The 17,559-nt window shown below is 38.4% G+C and overlaps 1 protein-coding gene across 1 annotated transcript in view; it reads right to left on the bottom strand.

Moving 5' to 3' along the window:
• Nucleotides 1–17,559, bottom strand: part of TENM3 (teneurin transmembrane protein 3) — a 660,303-nt gene that overhangs the window by 93,463 nt on the left and 549,281 nt on the right. Inside the window, exon 13 of the mRNA XM_004389020.2 lies at nt 11,913–12,059. Within this exon, the coding sequence (XP_004389077.1) occupies nt 11,913–12,059 (147 nt within the window). The remainder of the gene's footprint in view (nt 1–11,912; nt 12,060–17,559) is intronic.

Below are 17,559 nucleotides of genomic sequence, written 5' to 3'. Positions count from 1 at the left end.
AAATCTAGTTCACTTTGTATAGCCAGCACTTAGTATCCCTTCTTGGAGCAGAGTGGGCATTTAATTTATTTACTGAATAAAGGAAAAGATAAAGATGAATATGTTCATAGAGACTGTAAGATCTAAACGAATTCACGTGATGTTTTAAAAGCACATTAATGACACTCTCTGGTTTCTTTTAGCTCTTAGAGATACTATGCTAATTCCTAAATTCCTGTTCTGCTTTTTGACTCCAATAGGTACTCAACAAATGTTCTTGGTTAATTATTATGAGATCCATAAAATTATAAAAGTATTAGAAGAAATGATATAAAATAATTTGTATAATCTGACACAGGGAGAGACTTTACCTAGGAAGACAAAAAACCCAGAATTCATGAAACAAAAAGATAAACCTCATAAAAATTGACCTCGTATCAACTGAAAACTTCTGCATGACAAAACACCCCTTGAGCAAAGTTAAAAGATAAGTGAAAACCTGGGATAAAGTATCTGTCACATATTTAACAAAGAATTAGTAAGTAGAATACATAAGGAGCTCCCAAAAATTAAAAAGGAAAGGTCAAACAACTCAGCAGAAAGAAATGCACAAGGGAAATAAACAATTAGAAAAAGAAGAAAGATAAATGGTCAAGAAACATATATAAAGATCCTTAACCTAACTAGTATTTGGGAAATGCAAATCAAAATGAAGAAAAAAAGGGGGTCATTTTCAGCCATCAGACAAAATTCACTTTTTTCACTTTGTTGAACAATTTTATGTACAATGATTATGCACAGACCATGACCATGGTGGAAATAAACACTCTTCCATTTGATGATGTATACACTGGTGAAACCTACACGTAAGGCAATTTGGTAGTAGCTACCTGATTTAGGAAATAATATTGGAGTTATTATTCCCTCTCCTTGAGCACAGAGAATGTGAGCCAGCTGGAGATGGGCTCACAAGTGTTCACAAGGACTCACAAGGACACATCAACTGGGCCCTGAGGTATAAAGACAATAGCTAAAATAATCTTGGAAAATATCTTTTAGGGAAACTTTCACATAAAGCCAATCAAATAGAACACAAAAGACTTTGTACTCTTATCTTTTTCTATTAGCATTTAGTGAATAGAAATTTGTTGGACCAGTGAAGACCCTCCTGATTCTCCTAAGTGAAACCTGTACCAATGATTGTTAAGAAAGACGATTCAAAATGTAGGATCACAGTTTCTAGCCAATCTGAAAAAGCTAAGCTTTCAATGGTTTTGCCCATTTGTAAGGTGAATATATACAGATGATTCTGTAATTGTCTATGGACTTGGGCAGACATGGCTGTGGCAGCATGCTTGTCCATTTTCCCATTTTTGTCTGTTCTGTAATATTTCCTTGTACTCGGGCAGACATGGCTCTGGCAGCATGCTTGTCCGTTTCCCACTTTTGTCCTTTTGAATATATGCCGAATAAAACTTTCTTTTTGCTTTACTAGACTTTGTGATGTTTTTCCCCTACAACATATCAAAATTAAAATATCCTTTGACCCAGCAATTGTACTTCTACAAATCTGTCCTAAAGAAGCACTGATACATTTACACAAAGATTTATATGTATATATTTACACATATATACATATGGGTATATACACAGATTCACTACAGATTTGTCTATATACTAGCAATGAAAAATTAGAAACAACTAATTATCAATGTTCATTGCTGTCAAGTCGATTCTGACTCACAGCGACCCTATAGGACAGAGTAGAACCATTCCATAGGGTTTCCAAGGAGCTGCTGGTGGATTTGAACTGCTGACCTTTTGGTTAGCAGACCTTTTGGTTAGCAGCCAAGCTCTTAACCACTGCGCCACCAGGGCTCCATTATCAATGTATGCGTGGTAAAATTAATGAATACATCCATGATTCTGTTAAAAAGAGTGAGGGATGCTGGCATAAAGAGATCTCTAAGATATGCTCTTTGGGAGTATAAAATTTAGAACAGTACTTCTAGTATAATTCCATTTAAGTTTAAAAACACATATGCTAATATTCATATAAATGTACATATAATGAATTGAAACAGGACTAAAAAGATCTGCACCAAATTGTTGATAGTGGTTAACTCTTCCGACAAGGAGAATGAAATGTTTGTGTACTACTACTCACCCTCACCGTTAACGGAGGGAGTCTTAACCTGGAGATACTCATGTCCTAAGGAGGGCCATCTTTAAACACATACAATAGAACTCCAACACTCATTTCTACATTTTGAAGTTTTAGGTGGCAATTAATTGGTAATTGGTGTGGAATATAGTAGAGACTGAAGTTTAGTCCCAGCCTGTGAGGCTTTGATTTTTCCTCTCCTAAAAACTTATTTCAAAAATAGTAGTAAAACCCCAAGTTCTTTGTGTACCACAAGGGGATTACTGAGGTCCATTGCTTCTAAAACTGGATTTCTCTTTTCTAGAATGGAAATGGTCTAAGAAGTCTGTGGATAGCAAAATGAAACAGAGTAACCTGAATCTCTCCTCCAAAGCAATATCCAATTGAGTCCTCCAAGCTAACAGCAAATTTCCCCCAAATCATCATCTACCAGGGTATTATGTTTTAATGCTGTGAGACTCTGAGTACCGCTCTATGTTCTGATAATATCTGGATTCCTATTGGGAAGTATTTACAATATCTTATAATTCTTCTTCTTTTTTATTTTTCCTTCTCTTCCCAGTGCTGTTACTCTCTATTTCATTTAATTTTTACTTTTAAATTTGTTGTTGGAGACCACAATAGTCTCATCCTCCTGCTAGATTTTTTTTTTTTTAGTCTATTTTCAAAACACTTCCTTATTTTCATTTGGAAATTTCCAAACTCAGACTGTCCCCTTCATCATCCTCATTCTGATGCTTACATCAAAACTCATCCATTTCTCTGTTTCTCTTTTTATCTCCGGCACATTATTTTTCTTACAGTTTAAACCTTTAATTTCTGTTTTTACTCCTTTTTCTATTACTTTCTAATTTATGGATGGTCTCAGGTGAGTTGTGCTCTCTTCTCTACTGCCATCAGCCTCCAAAGACTTAAAAAAAAAAACACAAAAAAAAAAAACGTGTTTTAGGTATATTTTCCCAATATACCTCCACAAAGTAATAACTCTGAAGGACAAAAAATAACTATTTACTTACAAATAAGATATATTATTCCTGGTAGGAGTTATATTTTGGCATTCCACCATTCTGGCACAAACTTTAGTATGAGGCTTTTAAAGTCATTCTTGTGCCTTCAACCATCCAATCAAGGTAGGGCTTGAGCCCCATGCCTCAGGTAACCACAGGGGACTTAGCTATTGGAGGACCAGTGTCTTAGTTATCCAGTGCTGCTATAACAGAAACACCAGAAGTGAATGGCTTTAAGAATCAGAAATTTATTCTCTCACAGTCTAGGAGGCTAGAAGTCCAAATTCAGGGCGTAAGCTCCAGGGGAAGGCTTTCTCCCTCTGTTGGTTCTGGGGAAGGTCCTTGCCATCAATCTTCCCCGGGTCTAGGGGCTTCTCAGTACAGGGGCCTTAGGCGCAAAGGATGTGCTCTGCTCCTGGCTCTTCTTTCTTGGTGGTAGGCGGTCCCTTTCCTCTCTGCTCGATTCTCTCTTTCATATCTCAAAAGAGACTGACTCAAGATACAACCTAATTTTGTAGATTGAGCACTGCCTCATTAACATAACTGCTCTAATCCTGCCTCATTAACATCATAGAGGTTAGGATTTACAACACATAGAAGAATCACATCAGATCATAAAATCGTGGTCAAAAAATCACACAATACTGGGACTCATGACCTAGTGAAGGTGACATACATTTTTGGGGGATATAGTTCAATCCAACAACTGTTTAGGGTAGGGAGCTGTGAGTAGATCTACCTAACAAGAAGAAGGATAGGAACATGGTAGCAATTGCCAGAGATAACATATTTTTGAGAACCATCTTGTTAATCAGTATCTCAAGTTTCTGTAAACATAATTGTCTCTGGCAAGCTGTTGCACTTTGATGCTTGCCAATGGGACCACCATATGGGGAGCTAGGTAAAGTCAAAGAAATCTCCTATGGAATTGCCTGGCTGAGTGAGATTCTTATTGGTTAGGCTAGGTAAAAGCAATGATGCTTATGAAAGTATATGTTATTGTTGCTGTCAGCTGCCATCGAGTAAGCCTCTGACTCATGGTGATTCCATACACAATGGAAGGAAATGTTGCCTGGTCCTGTGACAATCCCAAGATTGGTTGGGGATTATACTGTTGTGATTCTTAGGATTTTCACTGGCTGATTTTTGGAAGTAGATCACCAGGCCTTTCTTCCTAGCCCATCTTAGTCTGGAGGCTCTGCTGAAACCTGTTGAGCAGCACAGCAACATGTGAGCCTCCAATGACAGATGGGTGGTGGCTGCACGTCAGGTGCACTGGCCGGGAACTCAGGCGAGAATTCTACCACTGAACTACCAATGCCCCATGAAACTATGGGAGAATTAAACAGCTGCCTTGCAAATCTTGGACATGGAAAGCAGTCAGAGGTTCAATACTGGTTTTCTCATTCTCAAGTAAAAAGGCTGTAATTTGGAGAAAATAGAAAACAGAAGAAGATTCCTTCTGAAAGGAATAGAAGTCTATTAGCCATACAGAATAGTTACTGGAGTATATTTTCCCAGTATATTAACACTAATGCTATGCAGAGCTGTTTTCCTGCCTGCCTGCATCCATATTCCTTTCTTCTAATGAGCACTTCAATTTACCTCTGGGCAGGTGACTTAATTCAGTCTGAAGAGAGTCAGAGTCAGAGTCAGACTCAGGCCCAGGCCGAGGCCTCCTGGAACCACACAAAAATGTGTCTCTTTGTACTGGGTTGCTGTGGTCATGGAATGTAAGCCTAGAGCTGTTGGTGGCCATTTTGGGGGAGAGATTGTCTGAGAATGGCCTTAGTACAGAAGAAAGCAAGAGTTGACAGTTGGATAAACCCAGATATCTGTTATTATTGTTTGAACACCTGGGTCAAACTGTGCCTGAATTTTTCAGTTATATAAGCTAACAATTTATTTTGGGCTGAAGATCTTTTGGGTTGAGTTTCTATCATGTGCAACCAAAAGAATCTTTCCTGGTAAGGATAATTGAATAGTACCTTTGAGAATAGAAATGATTTCCTTGTTGAGGAGAAGTAAAAGTCTGAGGTATAGTGCTCCGTAAAACAGACTGAGTCTCAGTGCAGATGGCTGACTAAAATAGGAACTCAAGGAACTAAAGCATGTGGCAATAAAGGGTCTGTGTCTTAATCCCCACTCCAGACCACACATCATTTAATAGTGACCAGTTCCTATCTCTTCACTTTTCTTTTCTCGGATCTTAGCAACTTCATGATCAGAGTGAATTCTGGGATATGAACAAGAAATGGCTCAATCTAGAGGTTGACTTTTTAGGTGAAGTTAGAGCTGAAAAGAAATATTTATAAGCCTAGTCTAGGCATACACTGTTGATCATTTGCTCTGAAACCTTTCGCAACTAGGATAAACTATCTTGTAGCTGCTCCCAAAGTGGGAAGGTCTATGTGCTCAGTTTGGAGACATCATCCACAATTATCTGGTGTAAGCACCATTTTTTTATGACTTCCACTTTGTGATTTAGAAGTCTGCTATTCCATGGCCTGCCTCTGTCAAGTTAAATGAGCAGCTCCAGCAGCTGCTGTTTGATACCTGGAGGCAACTTGTTGATTGCATACAGGGTGCCCGTCTTTGTCAGGGTGTTAATAATGGGTAAAAGGTGGCTCTTAGCGCTGTAAAGCTCAACTCTGTGTACAGCTGTTTGTTTAAACCTTAAAGAAACAAGTTTCATTTGGACAGGAGGTTTACTTCCTATGAATGTGTAGGTGGTAAAAGAGTGGCTAAAGATAATCTCCTTTCATCTAATTCATTGGTAGTCAATTCCTCCCATTTCTCAGAAATAATTCCCACCTAAGGCTGCTTTTCCTTAAGTATTTCAGAGAGAGAAAGGAAGAGGTGATCCATAGGCAAGGAAGGATACTGATTTAGTGAGATCCAGATTTTGAGGATCTTCAGGTGTAGATAATTGTGATGGGGTGAACTGGATTTGGTAAAGGAAACTATACTTTGGAGGGTGTTATGGATTGAACTGTGCCCCCCCAAAATATGTGTTGTAAATCCTAACCTCTACGCCTGTAGTTATAATCCCATTTGGGAATGGTTTGTCTTTGTTATGTTAATAAGGTAGGATTAGTGTAGGGTGTGTCTTGAGTCAATCTCTTACTAGATATAAAAGGAGCAGATTAAGCAAGCAGAGATGGGGGCAGAGAGCTGCCAAGCTACATGAAGATCATCTAGGAGCAGAAGTTCAAAGAGACAATGACCTTCCTCCAGAGCCAACAGAGACAGAAAGACTTCCTCTAGAGGCAACACCCTGGATTTGGACTTCTAGTCTCCTAAATGGTGATAAAATAAATTTCTGTTTGTTAAGGCCACCCACTTGTGGTATTTCTGTTACAGCAGCACTAGATAACTAAGATAGAATTTGGTACCAAGAAATAGGGGTGCTGCTCTATCAGTTACCTAAAATGTGGAAGCGGTTTTAGAATTGGGTAATGGGTAGAGGCTGGAAGAGTTTCAAGGTGCCTAATAGTAAAAGTCTAGATTATCCTGAAGAGACTGTTGGCAGAATTACAGACACCAAAGGCAATTCTGGTGAGGGCTCAGAAGGAAGTGAGGAGAGCTACAGAGAAAGTCTCTATCGTCTTAGAGAATGCATATGGTGCCAGCATAATGTTGCTAGAAATGTGGATGATAAACGTGCTTCTGGTGAGGCTTTAAAAGAAAATGATGAAATGTGATTCGACCATGGAGGAAGGGCAATGCTTTTTATGCAGTGGCAAAGAACTCGTCTGAATTATGTTCAAATGTTTGGCAAAAGGTAGAACTTGTAAGTGATAAACTCGGATACCTGGCTGATGAGATTTCTAAGCAAGATCTTAAAGAGGGCGTGTGGTTTCTCCTTGTTGCTTATGGTAAAATGTGAGAGGAAAGAGATGGGCTTAAAAATGAACTGTGCAAAATGAAAACAAAACTCAAAGATTTGGAAAATTCTGTTGTACAAACTCAGGGCACGTGTCCTAGAATGCTCACTAAGGATGTGGCTACAAAATCTTTTGTTAAAGAGATTAGGCCTGTGACTGATGGAGCTAACCAGCTACCACAGCAGAAAACCAATCAGCTTAGACTGAAGGGGACAAAGAATGAAAGGAGAGAACTCTGTCTCCCTCTTGGAATTCTTCAGGCAGGAAATAGGCCAAAGGAGCTACATCTGTTGTCCTCCAAGAAAAGAAAAGGACCATTCCTGGAGCAGCTCGGAGATCAGCAGAACTGTTGGAAAACCATGAGAAGTAGGGCCTTCTGGTTTCAAAGGGTGGGGCCACAGTCTCCTGGATATCAAATGGTAGGACCACAGCCTGCTAGGTTTCAAAGAGTCGTATCTTCGCCTACTTAGTTCCGGAGTGTAGGGCTGCCATTAAGGTGTGCCGGAGGATGGGGACACTGCCTAAAGCTGAGGGGGCAGGTCTGCCATGCCCAAGGGGCAAAAGAATGGGGCCTGCCAGGCCGAGGGGATGGGGTTGCTACTCAGATGGGCTAGGAGGATGGGGCCACCTAAAGCTGAGGGAGTAGAGTTATCATCCCATAGGGTCGGGAAGGTGAAGCTAAAGCCCAGGACCTAGGGGCTTCCACCCAGAGGTATGGCCAACACCCAGAGTCTGGAGGGTGGGGCCACTGCCCAGATGGCCTCAGAGAACAGATTATTTTCACGCCTTGAGAGCTAATGTAATACACTTTGCTGGGTTTTGGACATGCTTGTGCCTGTTATCCCTTCTTCTCCTCTAATTTCTCCCATTTGTAATGGAAACATCTATCTTGTGCCTGTTCCATCACTGTACTTTGGAAACAGATAACTTGTATTCTAGATTTCACAGGTTCACAGATGAAGAGGAATTTTGCCCTAGGATGGAATATATCTAAAGTCTCACATATATTTGACTTAAAGGGTTCAGAAGATGAGATTTTGGACCTTGAGTTGATTTAAGACTTTGGGGATGGTTTGATGGGGTGAATGTGCTTTGTATGCTGGAAGGCCATGAATTTTGGGAGGCCAAAGAATAGAATGGTATGGATTGAATCGTATACCCCAAAAATACATGTGGTAAATCCTAACCTCTACATCTGTGGTTATAATCCTATCTGTGAATGGGTTGTCTTTGTTATGTTAATGAGGCAGGATTAGTGTAAGGTGTGTCATTAGTCAGTCTCTTTTGTAATGTAAAAGAGATTAAACAAGAAGTGAGAGAAGCAGAGATGAGGGAAGAGAGACTCCAAGCCACATGTAGATCACTCAGGAGAAGAAGTTCAAAAGAGACAAGGACCTTCTTTCAGAGCTGACAGAGACAGAAAGCTTTCTCCTAGAGCTGGCACACTGAATTTGGACTTCTAGCCTCCTAAACTGTGAGAAAATAAATTTCTGTTTGTTAAAGCTACACACTTCTTGTATTTCTGTTATAGCAGCATAGATAACTAAGACAATTACCTACATGATTCACACCTATGCCTCATAAAATATATCACATTTAAGATGAAGACACAATAAGACATATGACAAAATATATACTTTGCCAACATAGTCTAACTCTTCTCCCCCTGCCTATTAGGAATGTTCAGGAGGGAGTTAACCATAAGGTTGAATTAAAGAGACAGAGAGAAAATGTAATGGGCAATAGTCAAATTTTCATTCATTTTTAAATGGTGATTATAAGCAACCTGAGCTGGGATCAAATCTTATCCATCTTTACTTCTCCCAGAATCCTGCATAACTAGCTGGCTAGTCAAATCTCTTATAAAATATAGAACGAGCAGATTAAGCAAGCAGAGATGGGGGAAGATTGATGCCAAGCGACATGGAGATCTCCAAGGAACCAGGAAACAAGCTGAAGAGACAAGGACCTTCCCTAAGAGCTGACAGAGAGAGAAAGGCTTTACCTGGCGCCCTGAATTTGGACTTCAAGCCTCCTAAATGTCAGAACATAAATTTCTCTTTGTTAAAGCCATCCACTTGTGGTATTTCTGTTATAGCAGCACTAGATGACTAAGAAAGGGAGGAAGGGAGATACTTGGCCTAAGAAAATATTTAAATATTTCCTCATATGTGGGTGTCCTTTCTAAAATTTTTGATACATCTTCTTCAGTCCTCAGAATGGTAAGCAACTTTTTCGTCTGTTTTTCTGTTACGTAGATTGTGTTCCAGAAAGTTGCTCTATATGACATGTTTGACTTCCAACTACAGCCAAATCAGCCTCTTCACCTTCTCCTCATTCTTAATTACTTCATAAGCACCTGTTTTCTGGCTAAATCACCACTGTCCTGGAATTTCACGTATATTCCTTAATTTAAACATTCTATTCTACTGTCCTCAAATAATTATGTCCTTAATAGCCAGATTCTATGTCTTGATTTGAGGTTTGGTTTGGAAAATATTGACTGCATACACACAGAACATGCTTAAATTCAAAGAACCCTTGGGTTTAGGTTACAAGGCACCTAGGTTAGAATTTCAGAGCACAACAACGCTGCCACTGAGATTCCTTCTAAGAAGATCGACAAAATTAGGTTAGGGACAAGAATACAAATTACATGAGATAAGCAGAGAATCCACAGGAGGTCTTCCATTAGCTCAGATTTCCCCTTGGAGAGGGCAGCCTAAAGATAGCTAAGTTTCATGTTAATAAGAATAAACAAAAGGGGAATGAGGCCAATTCAGAGCTGATAAATTCTAAGGAGAGGGTAAAGCCTCCTTAACTGATAACAACACTCAAGAGTTGATCCACTCCTATGTTACTCTGTGGTGTCTCTGCAGACCTGGCCCTGCAGTTTGTTCACTCAGAGAGGCTGTAACCTCCCCACTGTAATCTTGTAGAAGACAAAATCTAAAATATATGATCAAGGAAGAAGAGAAGCTCTCCTTTCTCCCTAGGCAACAGAAAAAAACGGGCTAGGGAGTTCTTGGGAGAAAGTAATGAGGAAAGTTACCATCCGGGCTGTAGTTCAGAGAGGATTACTGCTGCCATTTCTACAAAGCACAGGGTAAAGGACATAGGGGCAGCCAGGTACTGCTACACAGGAAAAGCTTTGAGGGTTGAGGACCACCTAAATCCATCAGAAGCAGAAAGGAAAGGAGGTTTTAGCCCAGAATCTGTGTCTCAGGTTTCTTGATAGTTCAGGTTGAAAGAAAATAGGAAAAATAGTGAATAGTTTACTAGAAACTAATGGGAAGAATTTGGCAGCTTCTAGTCAGGGCGATGAGACAGAGAACACTGGTGTGAGAATGATGGTAGGCAAGGCAAGCACATTGGTGGTTGGTGTGGGATGGGTTCTGTCCCACTGCTTCTGAAAGAACTGTAGTAGCCAGGTGCACTCCAGGTATAGAAAGGAAAAGCCTGTTCAGTCTTCTCTGACGACATTCCAGGAATTTCAACTAGTCAAGATGGAGACTTTGGAAAGCAAAAGAAGGAAATTTGGATAATAACAGCTACCACTTAAACCAGTAAAACCAGTTGCTGTTGAGTCAGTTCCGACTTTTGGTGACCCTGTGTGTCAGAGTAGAACTGTGCTCCACAGGGTTTTCAATGGTGCATTTTTTCAGAAGCAGATCTCCAGGCCTTTCTTCCAAGGTGCCTCTGGATGGACTTGAACCTCTAACCTTTCAGTAAGCAGCCGAGCGCATTAGCCGTTTGCACCACTCAGGGACTCCAGCTACCACTTATAGCATACTATATGTCCAGCAACGTGCTACGTACTGCAGCCCTTGTGGCACAGGGGTTAACAGTTCAGCTGCTAACCAAAAGGCTGGCAGTTCAAATCCACCAGCTGCTCCTTGGAAACTCTATGTGGCAGTTCTACTCTGTCCTCTAGGGTCCCTGCAAGTCAAAACTGACTCAACGGCAATGAGTTTTTGTATACATTTTCTCACTCAATCCTTTCAGAAACTCTTATCCCTATTTTACAGGTGAAGCAATTGAAGTTTAAAGAGATTAAGAATCTTGTTTAAAGTCACATAATCACTACGTGGTAGAGTGCATATCTGTCAGGACTAGAAAACCTGCTCTCTCAACTAACACTGTATTACCCACGCAAGTGTTCCCAGAAGAGCAGGTGGAATGAAGCAGGGGTTAGGGAGACAATCCTGACCTACAGAGTAAGTGACCACAGACGCCCAGGTAGGAACTAAATCCTTTCTAAAAACTCAGTGCTAAACGTATGTCAAAACTGAATAGCTGTCACTAACCATAAACTCTCACTCTATGTTCTCTGAAATTAAAATACACTCAATGAGGGAAATAGTTAGTTATTAACTAAAAGCTTACGCTGGGTAAAATACTGCAATCTTTTTAACAAGGTGAAAAGTTAAGACTAAAAAGACACTAGGGTATAGCTTCAAGGCTACTATTTTCTTCTTTGTTTTCATTCATGCCTTTCAACACAGGAGCTTGGAAAATGCCTTGCATCTTTTGGAATGCTTAGTTATTAAAATATTGCATTAGAGCACCCAATTCACAGAGCCCTAAATACTGTAGTTGAGGGGAATAGTCAACTGGGGATTTAGGAGAAGGAATGGAGAACAATGGGCATTGATACAGTAATTTGGTCACCTTGCTTTTTCCCTGAACTATAATAATCTTGCATTTGTTTCAGAAAAAAGAGGCAGCAAATTCACCCTATCGACACTCATCCTTTTTTTAATCAATCTAATCTATCGGGACCAGATTTTTTGGGCAACAGATAGCTATGTACTCACTGAAACTTATAAACCTGGGCTCTGCCGCACACTTGTTTTCATGCTCAGCATTTCTCACCTCCTTCGTTGTCCTTACTATCCGTGCAGAGGGTCTCCATGGCTACATCGCATCCTGCTCCTCTCCACCCTGGCTGGCAAACACAATGCCAGCCGTTTTGGTCCAGTGTACATCTTCCATTGCTATTGCACAGACCAGGGCAGCCCTCTGCAAAAGAGACAAAGAAGGAAAGCACAAGTGATTTGAGTATTGAAAGTTTTTGCATCCAAAATAAACAGATAAGGGACACTTACTGGGAACAGGCCTTTTTAAACAGCACAAATACTGTAATTGCACATGGATAGAAACAGCAACATTATCTAAGGAATCTAATTCTTATCCAAGTGGCATCTTTGATTGGCCTGACCCTTGAGACACCACTTACCTGCACAGGACAGAAATATATGCAACAACCCACTAAACAGCTGCTGGCCAGACAAAATTAACTTAAATTTTTTCCTTTAGCAAAGCAACAAGGTTGACTGCATGGTGTGAAAAAGCATCTCAACAAAATAATTTCGGAATCCCTAATACGGATTTTTAATCTGCTGTGAACATTACTGGTCACTTACTAGGACATGCCTTCTTAAAGCACCTTGTTGCTGTAAAAAATTCCTTCTAAATTCAAGAGCATGAAAGTGGGCATGAGGATATGGATGATGTTAAAAAGAGAACATTAATTTTGTCTGGCCTCAGAGTTGCCGTATATTCATGTGAAATTACAGTGCATTAAATAATTGCACAAAGTATAGGCCAGTATTAATGACTATACTTTATGCCAAGAGTACATTCCTTTTCACAGAATAAGCAAAGCCCAGGAAATAGTGAAGCAGCTTAGCGTCTATTCTAACAAACATTAGGATTCAGGCTGCATACGGATGGGACAGGACCAACAGGATTTCCAACTAAATGTAATAGCTGTGCATATTTGATTACTTAGGACGGACAAAATGAAATACCATAAGGACCACAATAAAACATTGATAGACTGAACAAAAACACGGTAGTGACGTGCTTCAAGACAGATAGCGAAGAGTGATATTTTGTGACAATCTCCCTAAGGCTTTTATGCTGTTACCTTTATATCCTATCTTGTCTGCTTTTATGGGCAAGGAGGGAAAATTTGGGAAACAATTAAAATAATTTAATATATCCAAAATCTATAATTGTTTGAGTCTAACATGACATTAAAAAAAAAAGAGAAAACAGTTTTGCCACTTCCTACTGATGACATCTGGCATGCAGCCAACGCAAGCTGTTTATGAGGATGACACTTAGGGAGGTTCTGGCGTTCTCATCTATGAGTGTGCTAAGACACCGACAGAAGCAAGGATATACTGCACTAAAATTCTAAGAGTAATTGGCTATTAATCAGGTATCTTTGGACACAGAGTTATTCATAACTTGGTATAAAATACATATTAGTAAAAATACTTGCTATAGCAATTGGGGTTTGTTATATAGCTTCTTATAATTAGAATGCTACTCTTGCTTCCGTGACAAAATTTAAGGGAACAATCTGTCTAAAGATGTTTAAGTCTGTATTAAAGAATTATTCATGTATTGGCTTCCCCTCCTCCACTCTGGAACTTGAAATGTAATATCTCAAAGAGACAGTCGGTCTCTTAAGATTAGAGTTAACAGAAATAAGAATATTTTGACAGTCTCTCGTGGCAAAGGTATAATGAAATTATATTTATGGATACCATCAGGTCAGGATGAGATTAATTTTGCTGCTTCTTTTCTTTCAGACAATTACCATCTGTATTTATGGATTATTTGACACATAAAAGGTAAATTTTTCTTTTGGATATGGATTTCTTGTTTTGTATTTATTTTAAAGGAAAAGAAAAAGATTTAATTGCCCCACTGACAGAGGTGCAGCAGCTGAGTTATTATACGAAAGCCTGGATATTGCCATGAATATTTCCATATTCTAATGAAAAGCACAAACAAGGAATAGAAAATAGGTACTCTGAGGAGAAAGGGAAGGGGATTTTCTTGTGAAAAAAAAAAATTTCCTCGTATTTCTACAATAACTGAAGACATGAGAGTCTGCTGTTTTCTGATGAACACTGTCATCTTTTCTGTTTTTTTAGAATGTATAATATAGTTTAAAAAAAATAACAAAACATAAATTATGATATCACATGTATTTTGAAACATTTAGAAAAAGCCAAATAAGTTTACATCTGAGGATAAATGAGATTTCCCTCAACATATGTAACCAGAATAGTCTTTAGACTGACAATTTCTTATTCTGTGATAAGACAGTGAACATTTGTGATTCATTAATTTAGAATTAATTTAGCTTATTAGCTAAATTACCAACACTGAAGATACTAAACCAAAAAAAACCAAAACAAAACAAAAACAAAAAAACCCACCAAAAACAGCAAATGCACTGTTATCTTCAGTTTTTGGTTCCAGTGAAAACTAATGCTTTTACATAGGAATAAAATCTATGATAACCCAAAATTATAAAAATGAGACACAGACATTTAAGTCTCAATTATTTAAATCCAAGGCATTTCACATAATGTAAGGCTGATTTATAATTTAAAGAAATATGCATGAAAAACAATCTATTTTCATACCTAGTTCAGTCTAGTGCATAGTTATATAGAGATACATAAGTAGATATGTCAACAAAGAGCAAGTATACAGTACCTTTAACTATCTTATCCAAATAGTGAGCTTGAGAAATTAAAAAGGAAAAAAGAACAGACAGACATTTCAGAAGCGTCACATGGGACAAGGAAATTTTCAGAATTTACATGCAAATCGAGCAGCTGCAGCTGACATAAGACTCACATCACACGACAGAGATGTACTTCGTATCTTCTAAAAATGTAATATATTCTCATTTTAGCAAATGTAGTCATGATTCCAGGAAATATTTAGCATTTTCAAGAAAACTTTGCAGGTAAACTAACGCTACCTTTCACAGATTATTTGGAATGTCCCCTACCCTATCCTTTTTAAGATTATACTTTAACAACTAAGTAGAACAAATGGAATCCACTCTTTATTACTAAAGGATTTTGGAAATTTACAACTATGAGGAGATCTACAAATTACCAAACTTTAATAGTTAATAAATGATAAGAAAAAGAAAGAAGAAAGAAATTGAGACTCCTTGGGTAAATGTAATGTATCATGTTAAAGTCCTGTAGAAATGATTACCCAGTAACCCCTGAAAACACCGCAGAAGGACAGTGATATGTCACATATGAAGTCCTTTAGGAAATACGCAGTGTGCTGAGGTCCTGTTTCTTTTCAGGATTCATACTAGAGCAGGTCCTGTTTCTCACAAAAGACTTGTGGGAAGACTGGAGGTTATGGCTGAGTTTTTTCCTGTATACCTGTACCTGTACTGGCCACTGTCCACTTAAACTTTCACGAGGCTCAATGCGGCTACACCTTTCCTCCTGAAGAGACGTAATACCTCTCTCCCTTCACTCTTTATGTAGAGACCTAATACATTCTTAATAAGCCTCAAATCTTCTTGCTTTGTCAAAATTCATACATCTTTAATGATCTAAAATTGCTTTTCAAAGATGCTTATGTTGATTATTTTTCATCACTGACATACGCAAGTGGTAGAACTCAACAGAATGATTTAAACTATAACATTCAGTCAAGCCGCTCAGGTCTGATAGTTTTGTCATGTGCGTAAACAAAACCATAAATGGCTTTAACACATCTGTACTGCGTATATAAAAGAATGCTTTGCTTTGTCACAGGATTCCATTAGAGAGTCCTGAATTGCATTTGAAAATAAGCTTTGTTTATTGCTACTTAACAATACACTGCAGGGGAATTAAGGTGAAGAAGAAAGTGTGAGGCACTACTCTGAAACTATAATTTAATAAAATAATTCAATTTTCAAACATTAAAATAGAAACGTATTTATTGCAAACATTGTTCACAGAATTCCCTAATAAATCCTTGTAAATATTACGTAATCTAGTGGAGACCCATAATAGCTCAATCAATGATCTGAACGTAAACAAAGTGCCATTAAAGCTTCTGGAGTTTCTGAGCCAGTTATGGTAGTATTTCTGAGGGAATTCTTAGTTTATAAAAATTAATAACACTGATCATAGTTGTAGAGTAAATCTGCTTTTATATCAGGTCCACTTCAGTTAACACAACCAAAATAAGGAATGTAACTTAATTCTGATTTAGATTAGTAGTTTTAAGGGAGGAACAAGTTATTTCTAGTCTAGCCAATTACATTATTTTAGCAAATAGAATTATTCAAAACACTAGATTGATTTACAGGGAAAGGTAAGTCTGTCACTGGGTCAAGAGAACAACAAAAGTTAGAAATTAGAAAATACATTAAAAATATACAGCAGTTCAAAATTAACATAACCCTCTAAATATTAAAAATATTTAACACAAGTCTTGCAAAAAGCTGAAAAACCAACCATAAGAAAATATCTGTACCGCGAAAAGATGCTCAGGTTTATCATTTGCATCTTCTGTCACAGGGGTTATTTGTGAGGCTGGTAGCGTAAAACTCGGAGCACAAGGGAAGAAAACAACAGCCTCTACTTTGGCCTTGACAGGAGAAGTTTCTGACTATACTGTGAAAGTCTGGTGCTGAACAATGAAGAGGTTAAAAGGAGATACTGACATATGAGGTCCAAATAATTATCAAAACTAATAATTGCAACAATAAAAATATCACTGTAAAAACTACTATAGGCAATAACCAGAGAAATACAGGCGAGTTGTTAAAAGACATTAAGAACAATAATCATAAAAATAATACAGTAAATTTAAAAATTAATACACCTAACAGTTGCTGAAATGCACACTAAATTGCAGAAAAATTACTTCGAAAACTAATTAATGTGTCTGACACTGAAAGAAAGTCATTCCTAGTAGATCTACTGAGAAGTGTTTAATTTGTTTTATAGAATAAAGCTTATAAAAATAGGTCCTGGACAATATAAAATGGAGACCTTTTAAAAAAACTACTGTTCAGTAAAATGCTGTATTCATAAAACACTTTCTCGGGAGTTTCAGTTACTTGTCTTTTAAGAAGACCCTGTGTGAGACACAGAGGGTGAATATTACCATATTTCCTGTAAGACAATGATTCTTAATCGTTTTCAGGTCGAAGATCTCGGAGAAAACTGGTGAAAGCTATGCATTCTCTCCCCAGAAGAATGCACATATCTCAGACACTTAAACGCTGTCTATGATTTCGGCTCATCCATGAGCCCTGGGTCTAAATACCTCACAGATTTTGAACACCTGGCTGATATACTGATGATTCCCAAATTTCTTTCTCCTGGTTCAGACCAGATTCAGAATGATTCCAGGGACACACACGGAATGCTCTTTAATCCCAGCCTTGTTTGCTGAAGATAGTAATAAAGGCTTACCTTGTGTCAGATGCTGTTCTGACACTTATTCTCTCACTTAATCTTCACCGTAACTCTATGATGTGAATACAGTTTTAACTAGTTTACAGATGAGGAAACTGAGAAGAGGAATTGTTAGTTGCTGTCAAGTTGATTCCCAGTCAGAGTGACCCCATGTGTGCAAAGTACAACTGCTCCATAGGGTTTTCCATGGCTGTGACCTTTTGGAAGCAGATCGCCAGGCCTGTCTTCCGAGGTGCCTGTGGGTGGGTTTGAAATGCCAACTT

The sequence above is a fragment of the Trichechus manatus genome, unplaced genomic scaffold (genome assembly GCF_000243295.1).
Source record: "Trichechus manatus latirostris isolate Lorelei unplaced genomic scaffold, TriManLat1.0 scaffold00230, whole genome shotgun sequence".
NCBI lineage: Eukaryota > Metazoa > Chordata > Mammalia > Sirenia > Trichechidae > Trichechus > Trichechus manatus.
This window is presented reverse-complemented; position numbering and strand designations above follow the sequence as displayed.